We start from the raw sequence: 17,870 nt of genomic DNA, 5'->3' as shown, positions 1-17,870 counted from the left end.
TTGGGTTCGCAATTAGCTGTGAAGCGCGTCTCTATTTCTTATTGGGATCATGTGATTCAGAGATTTAAATTCAAATTAGCTCTTTGGAAAGGTTCGTTACTTTCTCCTATAGGAAGGTTAGTACTTGTGAAATCGGTTCTTTTCAGTTTGTCAATTTATTTCATGTCTGTTCTTGATTTGCCGCTTGGTGTACAAACTGAACTTGAATCTTATATGAAGAATTTTTTTTTTTTTGTAAGGGAGGTAATTCTTCTCAATCTTTTTACAAAGTGTCTTGGGACGTTACTTGTCGTGATTACAATAATGGTGGTTTGGGGATTTGTAATTTGAAGGTTAAAAATCTAAGTTTATTATTTATGGCTTTAAAAATTACGATCGGCTAATAGAAAATCCTTGTGGTTTTGTGTAGTCTCTTCTTACTCTAATTTAACAACTTGGAATGCTGTATTGCATGGTGATTCTAATCAGTTATCGTTTATCTGGAAAGGAATTCGTCGTGCTTGTTGTGTTGACTTTATTATTTGGCAAAAATGTAAGTCAAATGTTGGCTTCATTTTTGGAAAAGGTCGTTTAATTTCTCTTTGGCATGATGATTGATCGGATAACAGAACAACTTCTTTTTTACTCCCCCGTTTGTTTTCACTTTCAAACATGAAGCAGACATGTATTGAGTATGTTATTTCTTCGGAATGGCGTTGGCATCGGAGACTTTACATTAATGAAAAACTACAGTTTGAAGAATTGAAACAATTGTTGGTTCGTTTTACTCATCAGGTTAGACCCTACTCTATGAGTTCAGGTCTGGCAGATTGTGAAGAAGACGAAATGATTTGGAGGCCTTGTATTAAAAGGCTTTTTTGCGAACACCATGGCAAAGCAGCTTCGACTTGCTATTCCTTCAACAATCTTGATCTCTGCTGCTTGTTTCCAGCAACTTTGGAAGTCTGAAGCTCCTACAAAGATTTTTTTTTCTTTTGGACACCCTTTCATAGAAGTATTCTAACGCTTTTGTCACGACCCAAAATATTAGACCGCAACCGGCGCTAGGGAACGGGAGTGGTAGCTCCGGAACCCGTAGCAAGCCTCAAACCACAATTAATTTTTCGCAAATAATAAACAAATAACAACAAACAACGGAAGCAAATACTCATATATAACATATAACCAAATATATACACTAACTGTTTAAAACCTCGCGGGCTCTAGTTACCGTACCCTGTACGAACTGGCCTCGCGGTATTACATACATCAGTTAGTGTCTCAAGCTTATCACCGGCATCTGGTGCCGTGAACAATCATATTATACGTAGCCTATCAAAACATATAAACAAGACAGCAAGTGAAATGCACAATCAAAAATGTACTGTTGTCTAGGCTACGACTCTGTCAACGCGGGACCACTACTGCAGCATTCACAGAAGTCAGAAACTAAACATACACAGCTGACTTCTGGACTTCAAAATTGGCCTCTAGCTAGGTCCACATACTAAGCACCTGAAAACATCAAAGGTGAGGGGTCAGTATTTGGGAAAATACTGAGTGAGTTTGCATTTACTAACGGTATTATTATAAAAACATAGCATCGCATCTCAATAAAACAATAATATAAAACATATAAACAGGTATTTGATCCGTACGAAACTAATATCCTAGCATGCGACACATTTCTCGAATAATCATTATCATTCAACCCAATCGTAAATATCAATCGCGAGTCTAACTCGCTGGTGGCCCAGCCACTAGATACGGGGACTCCAGACTACACCGTAGCCGAGTACTCACTCGTATCAAAAACCCAATCGTAAATATCAATCGCGGGTCTAACTCGCTGGTGGCCCAGCCACATAAATTTTATAATCATCAACAGCTCCCAGCTGTGTCAAGTCATTTCTCAAATGCAAATATACTAGACTGACTCGATACTGGTGATCACACATCCTATTGACACCCAATAGGTAGCTAGTTTCTTCGGATCGCATACTAGTTCTCGTATATAAGAATTAATAAAGCATATAACATTTCAATCAATTATATATAATAAGATGCGTGTAAACAGTATATATATATATTTATACAAAATAACTTTATATGTATAATACACGAAAGTAAAGTGCAACTCACAGTGACCGCAATCCAATCACAAATATGGTCGATGAAATGATATGCCCTTGCTATCCCACGTCTACTGACCTCTCTGCTCTGACACGTCTGATAAATAATTAACATTTAATGATTAGACGTGAATCTCGTATTCCTATACGTATAATACTTTTAAGTTTTAGGGTTTAGTTTCATTTCAATGAAGTTTCAAGGAGTTTTCAGGACAATGCGCAGGTGCTGCCTGCACACTGACACTGTTTAGTAAAATGACGATCTCTCCCAATTGAACCGTTGGATCGACATGAAATTTGACAGAGGCGTTCCTAAGAGGCAAATCTATAAACGGACCGTTGGGATTTTGAATCTGCCAAGTTTAGGGTAGTGTGCGAACGCACACAATGAGTGTGCGAACGCACACCCTAAAACTCAGGGAGTGTGCGAACACACACTCAATGTGTGCGAACGCACACTCGTGACAGCCCCCCGGAAAGTCGTTTTCCGGGGCTTTTCAGCCATCCCGACGTGCTATGCATTCGACTATACAATACCCGCATCTCGGTTTTCATTAAAACGCTATAATAACTTCAAAAACGTCGAATTCAATCCTAAAACTCAATCTCACTAAAACAGCCATATATATTCGAATTTATCACCAATTTTCGAAATATTTACCTTGATTTGATGCTCGGGATTGATAGAGGATTCGATTATAAAGAAATCGCCGCGAAAATCGCTCGAATCGGACGTGGAACGGCGAAACGGCGGCGAAACGACGGTATCGCTCGTTAACTCTCAAAATCTCTCGATCCTTCTCTGATTCATATCTTCTTCTTCTTATAATTTGGCTAAAATGCCACTTTGATCCTTGTTCTTTTTGTTTATTATCATTTATTCTTTAAACTTTTCTTTTATACGATTTAGTCCATAACTAAATCGATAAATCCTTTTATTATGACTTATACGTATTATTTATTATAAATAATACGAAACTCGATATTAATACTTTCCCGTCAAAACCTATAAATTTCCATTTTTGACACAAAGTGGTTAAATTACCACTTTGGTCCCTGCACTTTATTTCGAGCTTTTCTTGACATTTTTTCCTCTTAATTCCAATTCGAACTTAGGAATTGAAATATATTACTAAATTCCTCGCATATAATCCTTTCCAAAACCGACCTACTAAAACTTATTTATCGAAAAACTTTCTGATATCGCCACCCTGGCGAGTCCAAACTGGACACGTGGTCCAATTAGATAATTAAACATTTTGGGGTATTACACTCTTCCCCCCTTATAAAAATTCGTTCTCGAATTTTCATAAATCTTGTTAGGATCTTAACTCATCCTTACAATTTCCTTGACGTCCGTTAATCCGTTTTGATCGCAGCTTTTCCTTTTACTTAACTCTTACCTTTCCACGTATGGCGGTGATCCCATTAATCGATTATCTATTTTGGTCACCGTAGTCTCTTGCTGTTGTATAGTTGAGAATCTTCTCATTATCATCTTGTTTCATCTGTCGTCTTTCCAGAATAATGTAGCTGTAATTGCATCCTTAACATCATAATCCTTGCGTCGTTGCTATTTGGTTGTAACTAATCATAACTTAATGTTTTCTCGTTTTGTCATTTCATTCTTAGTAGCCATAGGTTGCTACTAGTCTTCTTTATACGTGAATGGTCACGGCGTGCCAATTTCATCCTTACTGACATACTTACTTTATTCATATTCCTATGAATATTTTCTCTTGTAATCATAACTTGCAGTTATGATCTTTCCTATCGTCTGTAGTTATCACTTTCCTTTCTTAACTGGTTCTTGTCATTTTCCACTCCTTGCTGTCATTCTCTGACACTTCATTCTTTATTAACCAATCTTTCTCAACTTGCACTATGTTTAATACTTTCACTTTCTCTTAACGTAGCTAAACTTGATACTCTTTTCACTATCTTCCATTCTCTTTCCTTTGCTCCTTTAATCTATCGTGAACTTCACGTCGTTCTGTTGGTCGTGATCCTTCATCCTTTACTATTGTCTTAAACATTTCATTTCACGTTACTTTTAATCGTATGGCTTGTACAGTTGCCTTTGTTACTAATACTATTCGTATTCTTATCCTTTTCACTTCCCTCTCATTACCCTTTTGAGGTACGTCTCGAGTCTTTTATTGACTTCCCAGTCAAAGTTGTCTTACCTTTGTGTTACCGTTCCTTTTTCATGATGATCTCGTAAGAATCTTATATGTTTCTTTAACATTTAACTATTTCAAGAATCCTTATTGTTAGTTAGCCTTCGCTTAACTTCATCTTTACCTTTAATCTTTAACAAATTCAGTAGATCCTTAATAACTTATTTACTTTCTTTATCGTTATTCTTCCTTACTGTATAAACAACTTTCTCTTGTATCTTACACTTCTTCTTCTTACTCTCGAATAGCTTCACAACATTGTTCTCACTTTTCAAGGTATCCTCTTGGCACTGACTACAATCATTTCTTAGTTTGTCTTTACTCTGGCTCTCATCTTCCTCTTGAAGTGTTTCCGACTATTCCTAATGTATAAGTTATACTTAACCTTATAAATTCCAAAATTAGGGAATAGTTTCGATTTTGTTGTCCTATACACCTTATGCTTCTTTAGCACTTATAACATGGTTCTCATTGTCTTTAAATAACTTAATTTTTCTGTACTAGCATCATTTCTCGTTCTTGTGACATCACGACTCCTTAGATACAGTTCACTCCTATCTGTTTAATAGCAATGAAGTATCATCTCATCCTTTACTTACTGTATTTATTACGTCTTTTCTCCGTTTATAATAGCTCCATTATTATTGTTCTATTCTGATGATCCTTCTGACGTATTTCTAGAACTTTCTCCTCTATTCATCTTACTAAATCTTAAGGGTATATGAGTTTCCTCATTATACTTTCTTTCATATTATCCACAATTCTTACATTTACTGACATGTATGCCTATACGTGTGCCTTTCTCCTTATACTAGAATTTTACAACTTAACTTTTCTCCTTTCAGTTAACGCAATCTATAGCTCTTAATGTTGATATTAGTGACTTCACTTAATATCAGTCATATAGCATCATTATCTCTCTTGATCTATCAAATTTCTAACTTTCATATCTTGCAAAATCACCTTCACATTTTGCAAAATCGTCTGCTTCATCATTTCGTATCCTTTCTCTTTCTACTTCTGTATCTTCGAACACTGATATTGATAAAGTTATATCCTTTAAATATCACTTCATGTTCATCGTTCATATTATCGTCTTCTCGTCCCTTATACTTTCAATTTCCTTTCTCTAGTATATTTCTCGTTCGCTACGTTACTTATTTCACCATAGGAATAATCCTTATACTCTTCATCCTTGCGTATTTGTTACGTTTCTTTCGTTTAACATGACTCTCCGTCATTTCATCCTTTATTTTATCATAAGGATAATTACTATATCCTTAAATATTGCCAGCGCATTGCATCTTGACTGCGTTCGCTCTCCGGCAATAACTCCTCGTTCACATTTCACTGTAGCTCCCTTAACATTATTGCAATTATCATTAACAGGGCTTTATTCTGTTATTGGGATTTGCTTTTAAATTTTATTCTTATTTACTAAGAACATTTTATTATCTGTCGCAGAGTTTCACATCTGAGTTCACTTACTAACAAAAGATTTCAAAACATTCTTTGGCTGGCCAGCTCTTTTAAATTACTTTTCATAAATCGTTTGAAATCATTAGTACAATTGTAGCTCAGAGTGATGACACCTCTCATCACCAAAGAGTTGCTCGAAATCGCATTTTCTTTATCATTGTAAAGATATGATGCGTGATCTATATTTTGAAAATCATTTCCTTATGCATTCCTATCATGATTATGCAATGTCATATGCGATGTCTGAGCACAATCGTACTTTGAAAAATCTTAAAAATTCTTCATACTTTTCATAAAACATAAGTTTACTCCAGATCGTACACTCTGCGACTATTAACGGCTTTCTCTATTATTATTGGGTACATTTTAAATTTTTGTATTGCTGTCACCTTCTGTCATTTTCCTGACTATTCTCCTATCACATCAATTCTTTCTCCATATCTCTGATAACTTAATTTAATTCAACATTTTCTACTGCTGTAATCACCACAACCACTTCTTTAACACTTTGTACCATGTCCTATACAAACGCAGGTACCGATGTTTCACATCGATTCCCTGTTGGTAACCCATCTCTTTCTTCACAACTTCTAGAACGTAATACAGGAATTACGTTCACGATAAATGTATTATTTATCGTTTATTATATTATTATTTTTGTAAATTATGTTTATATATTCATTTTTTAAGCACGTGTTTGTCAATATCGCTTTCTATAGGCCCTACCTATCTGAGGTATTATCCTATAGGTACATTCTACTCATTATGCTCTATCATGCATGCAGTAAACATATACACAACAATGCAACATATAAACACAATTACTCAAAGCATATTAGTCATTTGATATCGGGGTTGCCTGATGTGGAACGCTAGGTTTTCTAATAACTATTCCAGTGTGTCGACCCTTAATTCTTCTACTAGAGTTGCCTCCACCTCTATGCACGGAGTGGGGGTTAGTCCTAATACCAGAGGATCGACTAGTATAATCTGGATAGAACGCACGTCTGAAAAAGTAGGGTCGAACAGGATTGCCATCCCACTCGCGGTCAGCCTCAATCTTACGGGCCATCATAGTGAGCGTCCCAAAGTGCTCGTGAACATACTCATATAGCTCATCAAACTCTGGTCCTAATCTCCTGACATATCTACGATTAATTGTCTCATTATCTTTATCTAGATCTGGGACTCCCTCGACCATACGTAAAAAGTCAGTGGAACACAGTCCCACTGGTAGTATTCCTCCAGAAAAGGAGCGCATTTGTCTCCTAACCTGATTCAAAATCACTTGTATCTGGCCATTTACTAGCCCTCCATCTTCTCTCAAATTGCGGTACCTCCGCACATTGGACCAGAAATGTTTACTTCGGTACTCCTCGACGTCTGACTCATCTGATAACTCTTCTTCTTCAAAGTCCTCTTCTTGAGGAACTTATTCTGATTCTTCCTCACTTTCTTCATTGTACTCCATTTCAAGCAAGTGAGTTCTACCTCTAACCCTAAAAGAACTACCAATTTCTGATACTGACATGAAACCATTCTGATATATCTCAGATGATCTCCCAATATCTATGTGGAATCCATTCTAGTGGACTTCAGATGGTCCGTCTATTTCGTTGTGAAATCCATCTTGACAGATAAGAGGTGCTTCCTCCCGTTCCTCTGCTGCATGTGACTAAGCTCCGTTTTGCCCAGACATGCTAAAAAGAAACAGTTACAAACGCCAGCGACCACCTGAGCCCCCTTTTTCCTTGCTTAACTTCAGTATCATTCGTAAGGCATCACAAACATTAAACTTTCAGTCAATCTATACCTAATTCACAAATATGGAATCACCTAATACCCCTTACACAAGTAATAAACACTTAGTTGCCTTAGCCGCTCCTATTTGCAAACATTTAACCATTTTCTATCTCTTAGCATAAGCAACAAATACTTAGTTGTCTTAGTCATCCATATAAAGAGATACTAGTCACTTGCTAGCTTAATAGTCCTAGTTCGCGCGCGTTATGGAACTTACTAATAATGCACATATCAATCAAATGCAAACAACTAAGGTTTGACTCTCTTGCTGCAGTAGTTCCTAGGTTTACTTACTGACAGAGTATTCAAAGTCAAACAGACATTCAGACACAACTGGCAGTGGTAACTAGACCAACTGCTCTCAAACAAACACTCAAACAAACTTGCAGTGGTAACTGGACCAACTGCTCCGATACCAACATTGTCACGACCCAAAATATTAGGCCGCAACCGGCGCTAGGGAATGGGAGTGGTAGCTCCGGAACCCGTAGCAAGCCTCAAACCACAATTAATTTTTCGCAAATAATAAACAAATAACAACAAACAACGGAAGCAAATACTCATATATAACATATAACCAAATATATACACTAACTGTTTAAAACCTCGCGGGCTCTAGTTACCGTACCCTGTACGAACTGGCCTCGCGGTATTACATACATCAGTTAGTGTCTCAAGCTTATCACCGGCATCTGGTGCCGTGAACAATCATATTATACGTAGCCTATCAAAACATATAAACAAGACAGCAAGTGAAATGCACAATCAAAAATGTACTGCTGTCTAGGCTACGACTCTGTCAACGCGGGACCACTACTGCAGCATTCACAGAAGTCAGAAACTAAACATACACAGCTGACTTCTGGACTTCAAAATTGGCCTCTAGCTAGGTCCACATACTAAGCACCTGAAAAAATCAAAGGTGAGGGGTCAGTATTTGGGAAAATACTGAGTGAGTTTGCATTTACTAACGGTATTATTATAAAAACATAGCATCGCATCTCAATAAAACAATAATATAAAACATATAAACAGGTATTTGATCCGTACGAAACTAATATCCTAGCATGCGACACATTTCTCGAATAATCATTATCATTCAACCCAATCGTAAATATCAATCGCGAGTCTAACTCGCTGGTGGCCCAGCCACTAGATACGGGGACTCCAGACTACACCGTAGCCGAGTACTCACTCGTATCAAAAACCCAATCGTAAATATCAATCGCGGGTCTAACTCGCTGGTGGCCCAGCCACATAAATTTGATAATCATCAACAGCTCCCAGCTGTGTCAAGTCATTTCTCAAATGCAAATATACTAGACTGACTCGATACTGGTGATCACACATCCTATTGACACCCAATAGGTAGCTAGTTTCTTCGGATCGCATACTAGTTCTCGTATATAAGAATTAATAAAGCATATAACATTTCAATCAATTATATATAATAAGATGCGTGTAAACAGTATATATATATATTTATACAAAATAACTTTATATGTATAATACACGAAAGTAAAGTGCAACTCACAGTGACCGCAATCCAATCACAAATATGGTCGATGAAATGATATGCCCTTGCTATCCCACGTCTACTGACCTCTCTGCTCTGACACGTCTGATAAATAATTAACATTTAATGATTAGACGTGAATCTCGTATTCCTATACGTATAATACTTTTAAGTTTTAGGGTTTAGTTTCATTTCAATGAAGTTTCAAGGAGTTTTCAGGACAATGCGCAGGTGCTGCCTGCACACTGACACTGTTTAGTAAAATGACGATCTCTCCCAATTGAACCGTTGGATCGACATGAAATTTGACAGAGGCGTTCCTAAGAGGCAAATCTATAAACTGACCGTTGGGATTTTGAATCTGCCAAGTTTAGGGTAGTGTGCGAACGCACACCCTAAAACTCAGGGAGTGTGCGAACACACACTCAATGTGTGCGAACGCACACTCGTGACAGCCCCCCGGAAATTCGTTTTCCGAGGCTTTTCAGCCATCCCGACGTGCTATACATTCGACTTTACAATACCCGCATCTCAGTTTTCATTAAAACGCTATAATAACTTCAAAAACGTCGAATTCAATCCTAAAACTCAATCTCACTAAAACAGCCATATATATTCGAATTTATCACCAATTTTCGAAATATTTACCTTGATTTGATGCTCGGGATTGATAGAGGATTCGATTCTGAAGAAATCGCCGCGAAAATCGCTCGAATCGGACGTCGAACGGCGAAACGGCGGCGAAACGACGGTATCGCTCGTTAACTCTCAAAATCTCTCGATCCTTCTCTAATTCATATCTTCTTCTTCTTATAATTTGGCTAAAATGCCACTTTGATCCTTGTTCTTTTTGTTTATTATCATTTATTCTTTAAACTTTTCTTTTATACGATTTAGTCCATAACTAAATCGATAAATCCTTTTATTATGACTTATACGTATTATTTATTATAAATAATACGAAACTCGATATTAATACTTTCCCGTCAAAACCTATAAATTTCCATTTTCGACACAAAGTGGTTAAATTACCACTTTGGTCCCTGCACTTTATTTCGAGCTTTTCTTGACATTTTTTCCTCTTAATTCCAATTCGAACTTAGGAATTGAAATATATTACTAAATTCCTCGCATATAATCCTTTCCAAAATCGACCTACTAAAACTTATTTATCGGAAAACTTTCTGATATCGCTACCCTGGCGAGTCCAAATTGGACACGTGGTCCAATTAGATAATTAAACATTTTGGGGTATTACAGCTTTCCTTTCTTGTTTCTTAACAAGGCATCTCAAATGATAACGTGGTTTATGACATTTATGGGCAGATTGATACTCGTGATCATAATTTTTTTTTTGCATTATTCGTTTGCAAAAAAATTAGTGCGTTTTTTCTTAAATTGGGAATAGCTTGGGTTTTTCCGTGCCATTTTGAAGACTTTTTTATTCAATGTATTGACATCATTCCGAATAGGGGTTGCTCAACCCTGTGGACTACAAGTTTTATTATCTTTATTCGGAAAATTTGAAAGTGTCGGAACAAGATAATTTTTCAGGAAAAGGAATTCTTGGGGGATGATGTGTTTTTAGGTGTTTACATAGTATAATTTTATTTTATAAATGTAAGCACCTTTCATTCGTTTATTCGGGTTTAGACTTGTATAGGAATTCAGATAGTATTTTTTTCCATTGGCTTAGTTTTTTCTTCCTCAGAGTCGTAGCCTTAAATGGCGTAAACTCTTTGAGAAATGAGTTTTGTTACCACTTCTTGTGGCCTTTAATAAAGCTTTAATTAAAAAAAAATACGAATGAGAGAGACAAGCACATTTAGTAATATCCTTAATACTAATTTAATTATTATTTTAATATTTTCTGTTAACATAATTTAATAATCATTTTAATTTAACTCACAAAATATTTTCTAATCCAGTTAAAATATTAAGTTTTTTTTTATTATAGCTCTTCTTAATAATCACAACTATAAATTTTTCTAAAGTATAACTTTTTTATTCTAAAATTGTAAATAGCTATCTTATAGTACATATATATTTTTTATAATAGCTACTAGTACGAAACCCTCGCGTTGCTTCAGGTGAAATTATTATTTTTTATTTTAAAAACAACCATAGTAATTATTTACGCAATTTTCGAATATTAGAAACAAAAATATTTTAATAAAATTACTACAATTACAATTAAAGTTTATAACGTTATGCTGACCCAAAATGTTTAACTCATATTTTAGTTAATATTAGAAACCATTTCAAACTAAATGCTACTTTCAAAGGAGATTCATCGCCAAGTTGAAGAGATCGACGGACTCCATAAAATATTGCTGGAAAAAGCCAACTACAGTTGAAAAAATAGATGTTTGAGAACAGTTATAGTTTGACTCAGCTAGGGGTGAGCATCGGTCGGTTCGATTGGAGTTTTTTTCCGTTTTTTTCGGTTTTCGGTTTGAGAAAATCCTAATCCAAACCGTTCTTTATTTAACTAAACACCAAAGTTTTTTTAACCGAAAAACTTCGGTCGGTTCGGTTATGTCTCCATAAATTTTATCGGTTTGGGTTTTTAAAAGCCCATAAAAAAGTTAAAATAAAATCCATAATTTTTAATAAAAAATTATAATAAATCCCATAATTTTTAATAAAAAGTTAAAGCAAAACCTATAAATTCAAACTACAAATAAATTATAACATAATAAAACAAAAACCTCCATTAACAATTATAAATATTAGGGTTTGTGAGTTAAAAACGTATATACATATATATGTTCTTGTCCTTCTACTTAAACGATGTAGTATTAGTAGTTTTGGTTGGTTCGGTTTTTCAGTCGGTTCGGTTTATGAAAGTTACGAGTCAAACCAAACACCAAACTCCATACATTCTCATATTTAATACCGATCCAAAACATTTTGACAGAAAACCCGCACCAAACAATAAATTTTGGTTTGGTTCGGTTCGATCCGATTTTTTTTTTTTGGTTTGTTGTTGCTCACCCCTAGACTCAATCATTAATGTTTATAGTTATGAAAGTAGTTAGGTTATGAATTAGAGAATGAATATTATTGGTATAAATATTTTCGATTGGCTTATCCCCTTAAAAACCCCTCACCTTTTACCCCCAATTCGTTTGCACCCTCACCTTGCAAAACCACCAAATATACCCAAATTATGACCTTTCATTTTCAATTGCACCCTCAAGCATTAAATTGATCTTTTTTCACTTGAAAAAAATAGTTTATTTTTGTTTTAAATAAAATATTAAGTCCTAATTTAAAATATATGCTAAAATTTAAAGTATTGATTTGAACATTTTTCAAGTGAAAAGATGTCAATTTAATGCTTGAGGGTGCAATTGAAAGTGAAAGGTCGTAATTTGGGTATATTTGGTGGTTTTACAACGTGAGGGTGCAAACGAATTGGGGGTAAAAGGTGGGGGTATTTTAAGGGGATAAGCCTTTTCGATTATACGAAGAGTTTTTGAATGGTGAATTCAACTGTAAGAGTTTTTAAAATGTTTACAAGAGCTTTTAAAATTACATAAAATATCTTCGAATATTTTTCACTTTATACTAGAGTAGAGTTGAGTCAAAAGGTATGGTATAGCAGCCTTCCGAGCGAGCCTCTGGGATCTCCTGTAAATGTAATATTTATTCGTAATGGCGTGAACTCACTCAGTTTTATACTGACCCACTTGTCTATCCAAATTTTCAAGGATAGTTGATTTGGATTTTAAAGAAACTTTTGAACTAGACTCTAGTTCTCCGCAGTAGTCTAGTGTGTTATACTCAGTGTATAAATGTATCTTTAAGCGCTTTAAACTCCAACGTTTGTATAAAAGAAATTATATATTTAGTGATTAAATGATTGAATTTTTAACAAGTTATAATGAAATTTTTAACAAGTTATAATGAATTTTTAACAAAATGTTTTTTAAAGTGAAAAATTTATAGTGATTTTCAAATTTACTACGGGTTTCAGAGCTAGTACTCATATCCCCTGGCGCCGGTCTCGGTCCAAGATTTTGGGTTGTGAAAATAAGCCATATAAATAGCACATAATTATCAATAACCAAATGGGAGCAAAAATAATCCACGGAATATAAAACTGAAATTGCTTTATGCCTAGAACTGCCACACACGTTAAATTCTCGGCCATAATTATTAAAAGAAAATAATCCAGAAATCAAAAACTTTAAATCAAAGTTCAATATTCAAGTTCTTCGTGATACCTGAATCAAAGAACCAAATCTTCAGTCGAATCAAATCAACAAACAAGGCGATGGCTTCAGAAGCATATTATGAGGATCCTAAACTGTATTATAATGACACAAGGTTCTGTTCTCGTGCAGTTTTTCTTCAAATGTTTATCGGATGGATGGCCTGGTCTCATTTCGTCGAGTTCACGTCATCAAGCTTCAACAATTTCCCGTACTGCCGTAGATTTGCGAGGTGCGGTGGAGGCTAAACATTCTGGCCGTCGTGATGGGAACGGTTCTGCCGCTGGTCGGGTTCGATTAGGAACACCAAAGATATGGAAAACTTGCATATTAACGGTGGGGACGAAGTTACTTGGATTGTCATCAGCATTGGGGTCCCATTTAGAATGGTTTGTAAGTCTTTAACTCCTCCTTGTGTAAGTTTTTTTTATTTGGCTTGCTTGCATAATAGGATTCATTCTCTTTATTTGTTGGAAAAATGTTCTATTGTATACTGTGGATAGTTCTTTATACTCACTCTATGGTGTTGTGGAAATGCAAACACATATTTTAATTCATTGTGAATTTGTTAAAAACATTTGGTCTGGCATCGTTCGTAAGTTGAATTTGGTGTTGATTTTTCCGAGTCCTCTTATGGATTTTATGATTCAATGGGAAGTATTCTTCAGAGAGGTATTTATAAAAACTTATGGCAGATTTTATGGATTTTGGTGGTGTGGAAATTTTCGAAATGTAAGAATGAGAGAACATTTACAGGCACGGGTACAAACATAGACTTTTCTTTTCAAAATTTGTTTATTAGTTTTTGTTATTCGGAGATAGATTTCTTTAGGAATCGTAATTATATTTATTCTCAGGATACTAATTATTTCAACCATTTCTCTAAATTGTAGTATTTAGTGTGCCAATAAAAATGTGTCACTTTTTATGTGAAATTTTTTAATTTTTAATTTTTGTCACTTCTTGCGTATACGTATTATTTATAAAACAAACCTTCAACAATTCGTCAAGTCATGGTCGTTTTGGTCTTTCCGATTTGTTATGAACTCGTCGAGCTATGTTTGCTCATCGAGATGGATTTCTAAATTTTAGTTCTTCTTTTCATTTTCAATTCTTTAAAGTTGAAATTCCTTTTATTTTTCTTTTCCTTGACGGGACTATAATTCAAAATATGTATTTTTTTCTTATTTAATGTTATTTTTGGTTACAAGTATAATCTTAACTTTTTGTTGCCAAAATTTTATTTAAAAATTTTATATTTTATTTTGTTTTTCAATAATATTTATTTCATAAAATATGTAAAATTAAACATATCAAAGAATTTTTTTAAAAATTATAATGCTAACTTATAAAGTTATAATTCAATAAATATAATTTTAAATTTTAAAGTAGTGCTAAACAATGACACTTTAGTAGAATTTTTTTTATGATAAATTTATAATTAAATTTCAAAACTAAAACTAATGTTAGTATGTTTTTACTAATTATTATTAGGGTTAATTACATATAAAATCACCACCTTTACACGAAATTGCAAAAATAACACGACCTTTAAAACGTGGCAATTCAGGGCACCACCTTTCATTTCTTTTCAAAAACAACATGAGCATATTTTTAGTGACATTTTTGCTGACGTGGCATGACACGTGGCACTCACATTGGGTGTCCAAGTAAGCAAAATTTTATCTAAAAACGTGCCCATGTTATTTTTGAAAATAAATGAAAGGTGATGCCCTGAATTGACACGTTTTAAAGGTCGTGTTATTTTTGAAAAATCGTGTAAAGGTGATGATTTTATATGTAATTAACCCTTATTATTATAATCCACTTTTTAATTCTAATAATTTTTAATTGGATTCATGATAAATAAAATCATAAAATTTAGCGTGTTTTTAAATTACAATATTAACTTTTAACTTTAGCAATTTCAATTATCAACTTCGATTTTTTGATAATTTGAGATAATTAATTTTCAATATATGTTTGCAATGTTTAGGGTGCTAGGAGTATTTCAAAAATTGACATTTTTTTACATCCATATCAACAAAAACATATAAGAAATTAAATTTGTAACTTGAATTGCCAATATCTAAAATAGCAAGGGGGAATTTGAAAAATTAATAACGATAATTTTAAGGGTTAATGTCATTAAAATTTACGAACTTTACACGTTTTCTCATTTTAATCACGAAGTATAAATTTTCTCATTTTTATGCACGAACTACCACTTTTTCTCAAATTCATGCACGGTACTGAGGTGTCACGACTCCATTGGTGTAATTTGTTGAGGTGGAAGTTATTTTGCATCAATGAATGAGTGCCACCTCAGCACCGTGTATGATTTGAGAAAAAGTGGTAGTTCGTGCATGAAAATGAGAAAATTTAAACTTCGTGATTAAAATGAAAAAACGTGTAAAGTTCGTGATTTTTTTTGACATTAATCCTAATTTTAAATAAGAATAATAAACTCTTTAATTCTATTTGTCGACATGTTTAATTCACTGCTTGTAACCAAGACATAGGTACAATAAAATGTGACAATCCAAATTAAAAATATAAAAAGAGTTTGGATGGTTTTTAACATTTAGAATCTAACTAATAAAGTAATTTTTGGTTAAAATTAATTGAATTAGTTGGATTTGAACGGTGTAAGAATGAATCGGAATTCTATTAAACCGAAAGAAATGTTAATGCCACAATCATTAAATAAGTTTTTTTTTTTTAACAAAGGCTAAAATTTCCATTAATAATAACGAAAATTACATGAACGGTTTCTCAACATACTGAGTCAACTATTCTAGAAAAGATGATGAGAGCTGTAAAAATACAGTCATCGACTAGGGCTAAACTAACCACCAAGGGTCACCCAAATTTGTAGACTAAAACTAGATCTAATAATAAAATCTAGATTTATTGAACGTTCTAAGGAAGTCTAACTTCGAATGCACGACTGATTACATCTTCTGTGATACATCTGTTCTCTTGAAGATTAACAACAACATCGATATTGACACAAAACATACCTGTACTTGATGAAATCCGTCGTAAGATGCTGCCTATAATTGTTTCAGAGATCCAAGTCGATTGCACCGAAAAAACAATTTCATCTTGAAAGATGAAAAAAACTACTCTTAATTTCGATTAGATTAGATCTAATCTCAATTAAAATACTATGGTAGAAAATAATTTCTAAATCTAGACCAAAATTGGCCAAGAAAGAAATTTTATTCAATAACTATGAAAAAACTAAATTTGAGAGATCGGTGGGGTGATTTTTGGCCAAAAATGGCTAAAAACCACCCCCTCCAAATGAACGAAGAAGAAGAAAACTTACTAGGGTTTGAGAGGTTTTTCAAAAGAGAGACGGCTATAATATATTAAATAAGTTACTTATATTTATTTCATGGGATAAACTACTTTTACGCATTTAACATAAATATATTGATTATGAATTATGTAAAAAAAAACAATTATTTCTGCCTTGATTGCCTCAAATCATATATTAAAAATGAAGAAGATGTTACTCCTTAATAATCAAAACAATATTCCCTATAAATTTTATTTATGTATACCTAATGATCACCAGCTTTTCTCGACCTTTTTTTGGTTTTTTTCCCGCTAGATTTTACATTTTTACCCTTTTGACCCTTTTGACTCTTTTGACCCTTTTTCCCTTCGTCGTCGCCTTCGCCTTCATCGTCATCCCCAAAGGATCGGCATCTATCATAATCAAGACAACCTCTTCTCCATGAATTAGCTACATGTTTCTTACATTCTGCAGGATCCTTTGGACTACATCCGTGTGCTTCGTTTATTTCCAATGCTCCGGTATCTATTTCCCTACCGATCACATCTTGTGCTACAAAAGCACACGCCACAATCGCTATATAAACAATTATGATTACATTCTTCGACATATCAATAGATCACCGGCCACAAGCTAGAATGCGAACTTTATTCGAATTCGAGAATTTAATGGTAGGTGACAATTTACTTTCATTTTTTTCTACAAATAAATACTCAATATATTAGCTATAATTAGTTTATTAACTATTTTTTTGTTGTTTTGAACATTGAAATTTTTCCATTGTTCTTTTGATTGTCAATACTGTAATATCGGTATTAGTACAACGACAATCACTTTTTTTAGTTATAATTTTATAGACACAACTAATAAATTTAGAGACAAGTCATTCCAAATACAAAAGCTAACATTTTATAGCTATACATAGATTCGTTAATTTTCTTGGTTACAGAAAATTAATTTGATCACGTCTTGCTTGAATCTAATACCAAAACTGTAATATATATTAGACTTTCAAATTTCACTATTTATCTAATTTATCATATCTATCCAATCAAAGGCATGTCAAAAAAAAAACATTTAAAAAATAATACAAACGACTGCTTGCATATTAATTAATTCTACATATCTAGGTCAATTGATTAAATTGAAACACTCAAGTGAATCTAACTATGTTATTAAGCATAAGTTAAATTATTTGTAATTGAATTAATGAAAAAGTAAGGATTAAAACATACATCATGCAAAAAAAAAGCC

The 17,870-nt window shown here is 33.8% G+C and overlaps 1 protein-coding gene across 1 annotated transcript; it reads right to left on the bottom strand.

Moving 5' to 3' along the window:
* Positions 1-16,726: 16,726 nt before the first annotated feature.
* LOC126667875 (protein RALF-like 20) lies at positions 16,727-17,305 on the bottom strand. Its single transcript, XM_050360991.2, has one exon. The coding sequence runs from the start codon at positions 17,224-17,226 to the stop codon at positions 16,882-16,884; it is 345 nt and encodes a 114-aa protein (XP_050216948.1). The 5' UTR covers positions 17,227-17,305; the 3' UTR covers positions 16,727-16,881.
* Positions 17,306-17,870: the final 565 nt, after the last annotated feature.

This window comes from Mercurialis annua, linkage group LG2 (assembly GCF_937616625.2).
Source record: "Mercurialis annua linkage group LG2, ddMerAnnu1.2, whole genome shotgun sequence".
In the NCBI taxonomy this organism is placed as follows: Eukaryota; Viridiplantae; Streptophyta; class Magnoliopsida; order Malpighiales; family Euphorbiaceae; genus Mercurialis; species Mercurialis annua.
The sequence above is the reverse complement of the archived record's forward strand: the minus strand, read 5'-3'. Positions and strand labels throughout refer to the sequence as shown.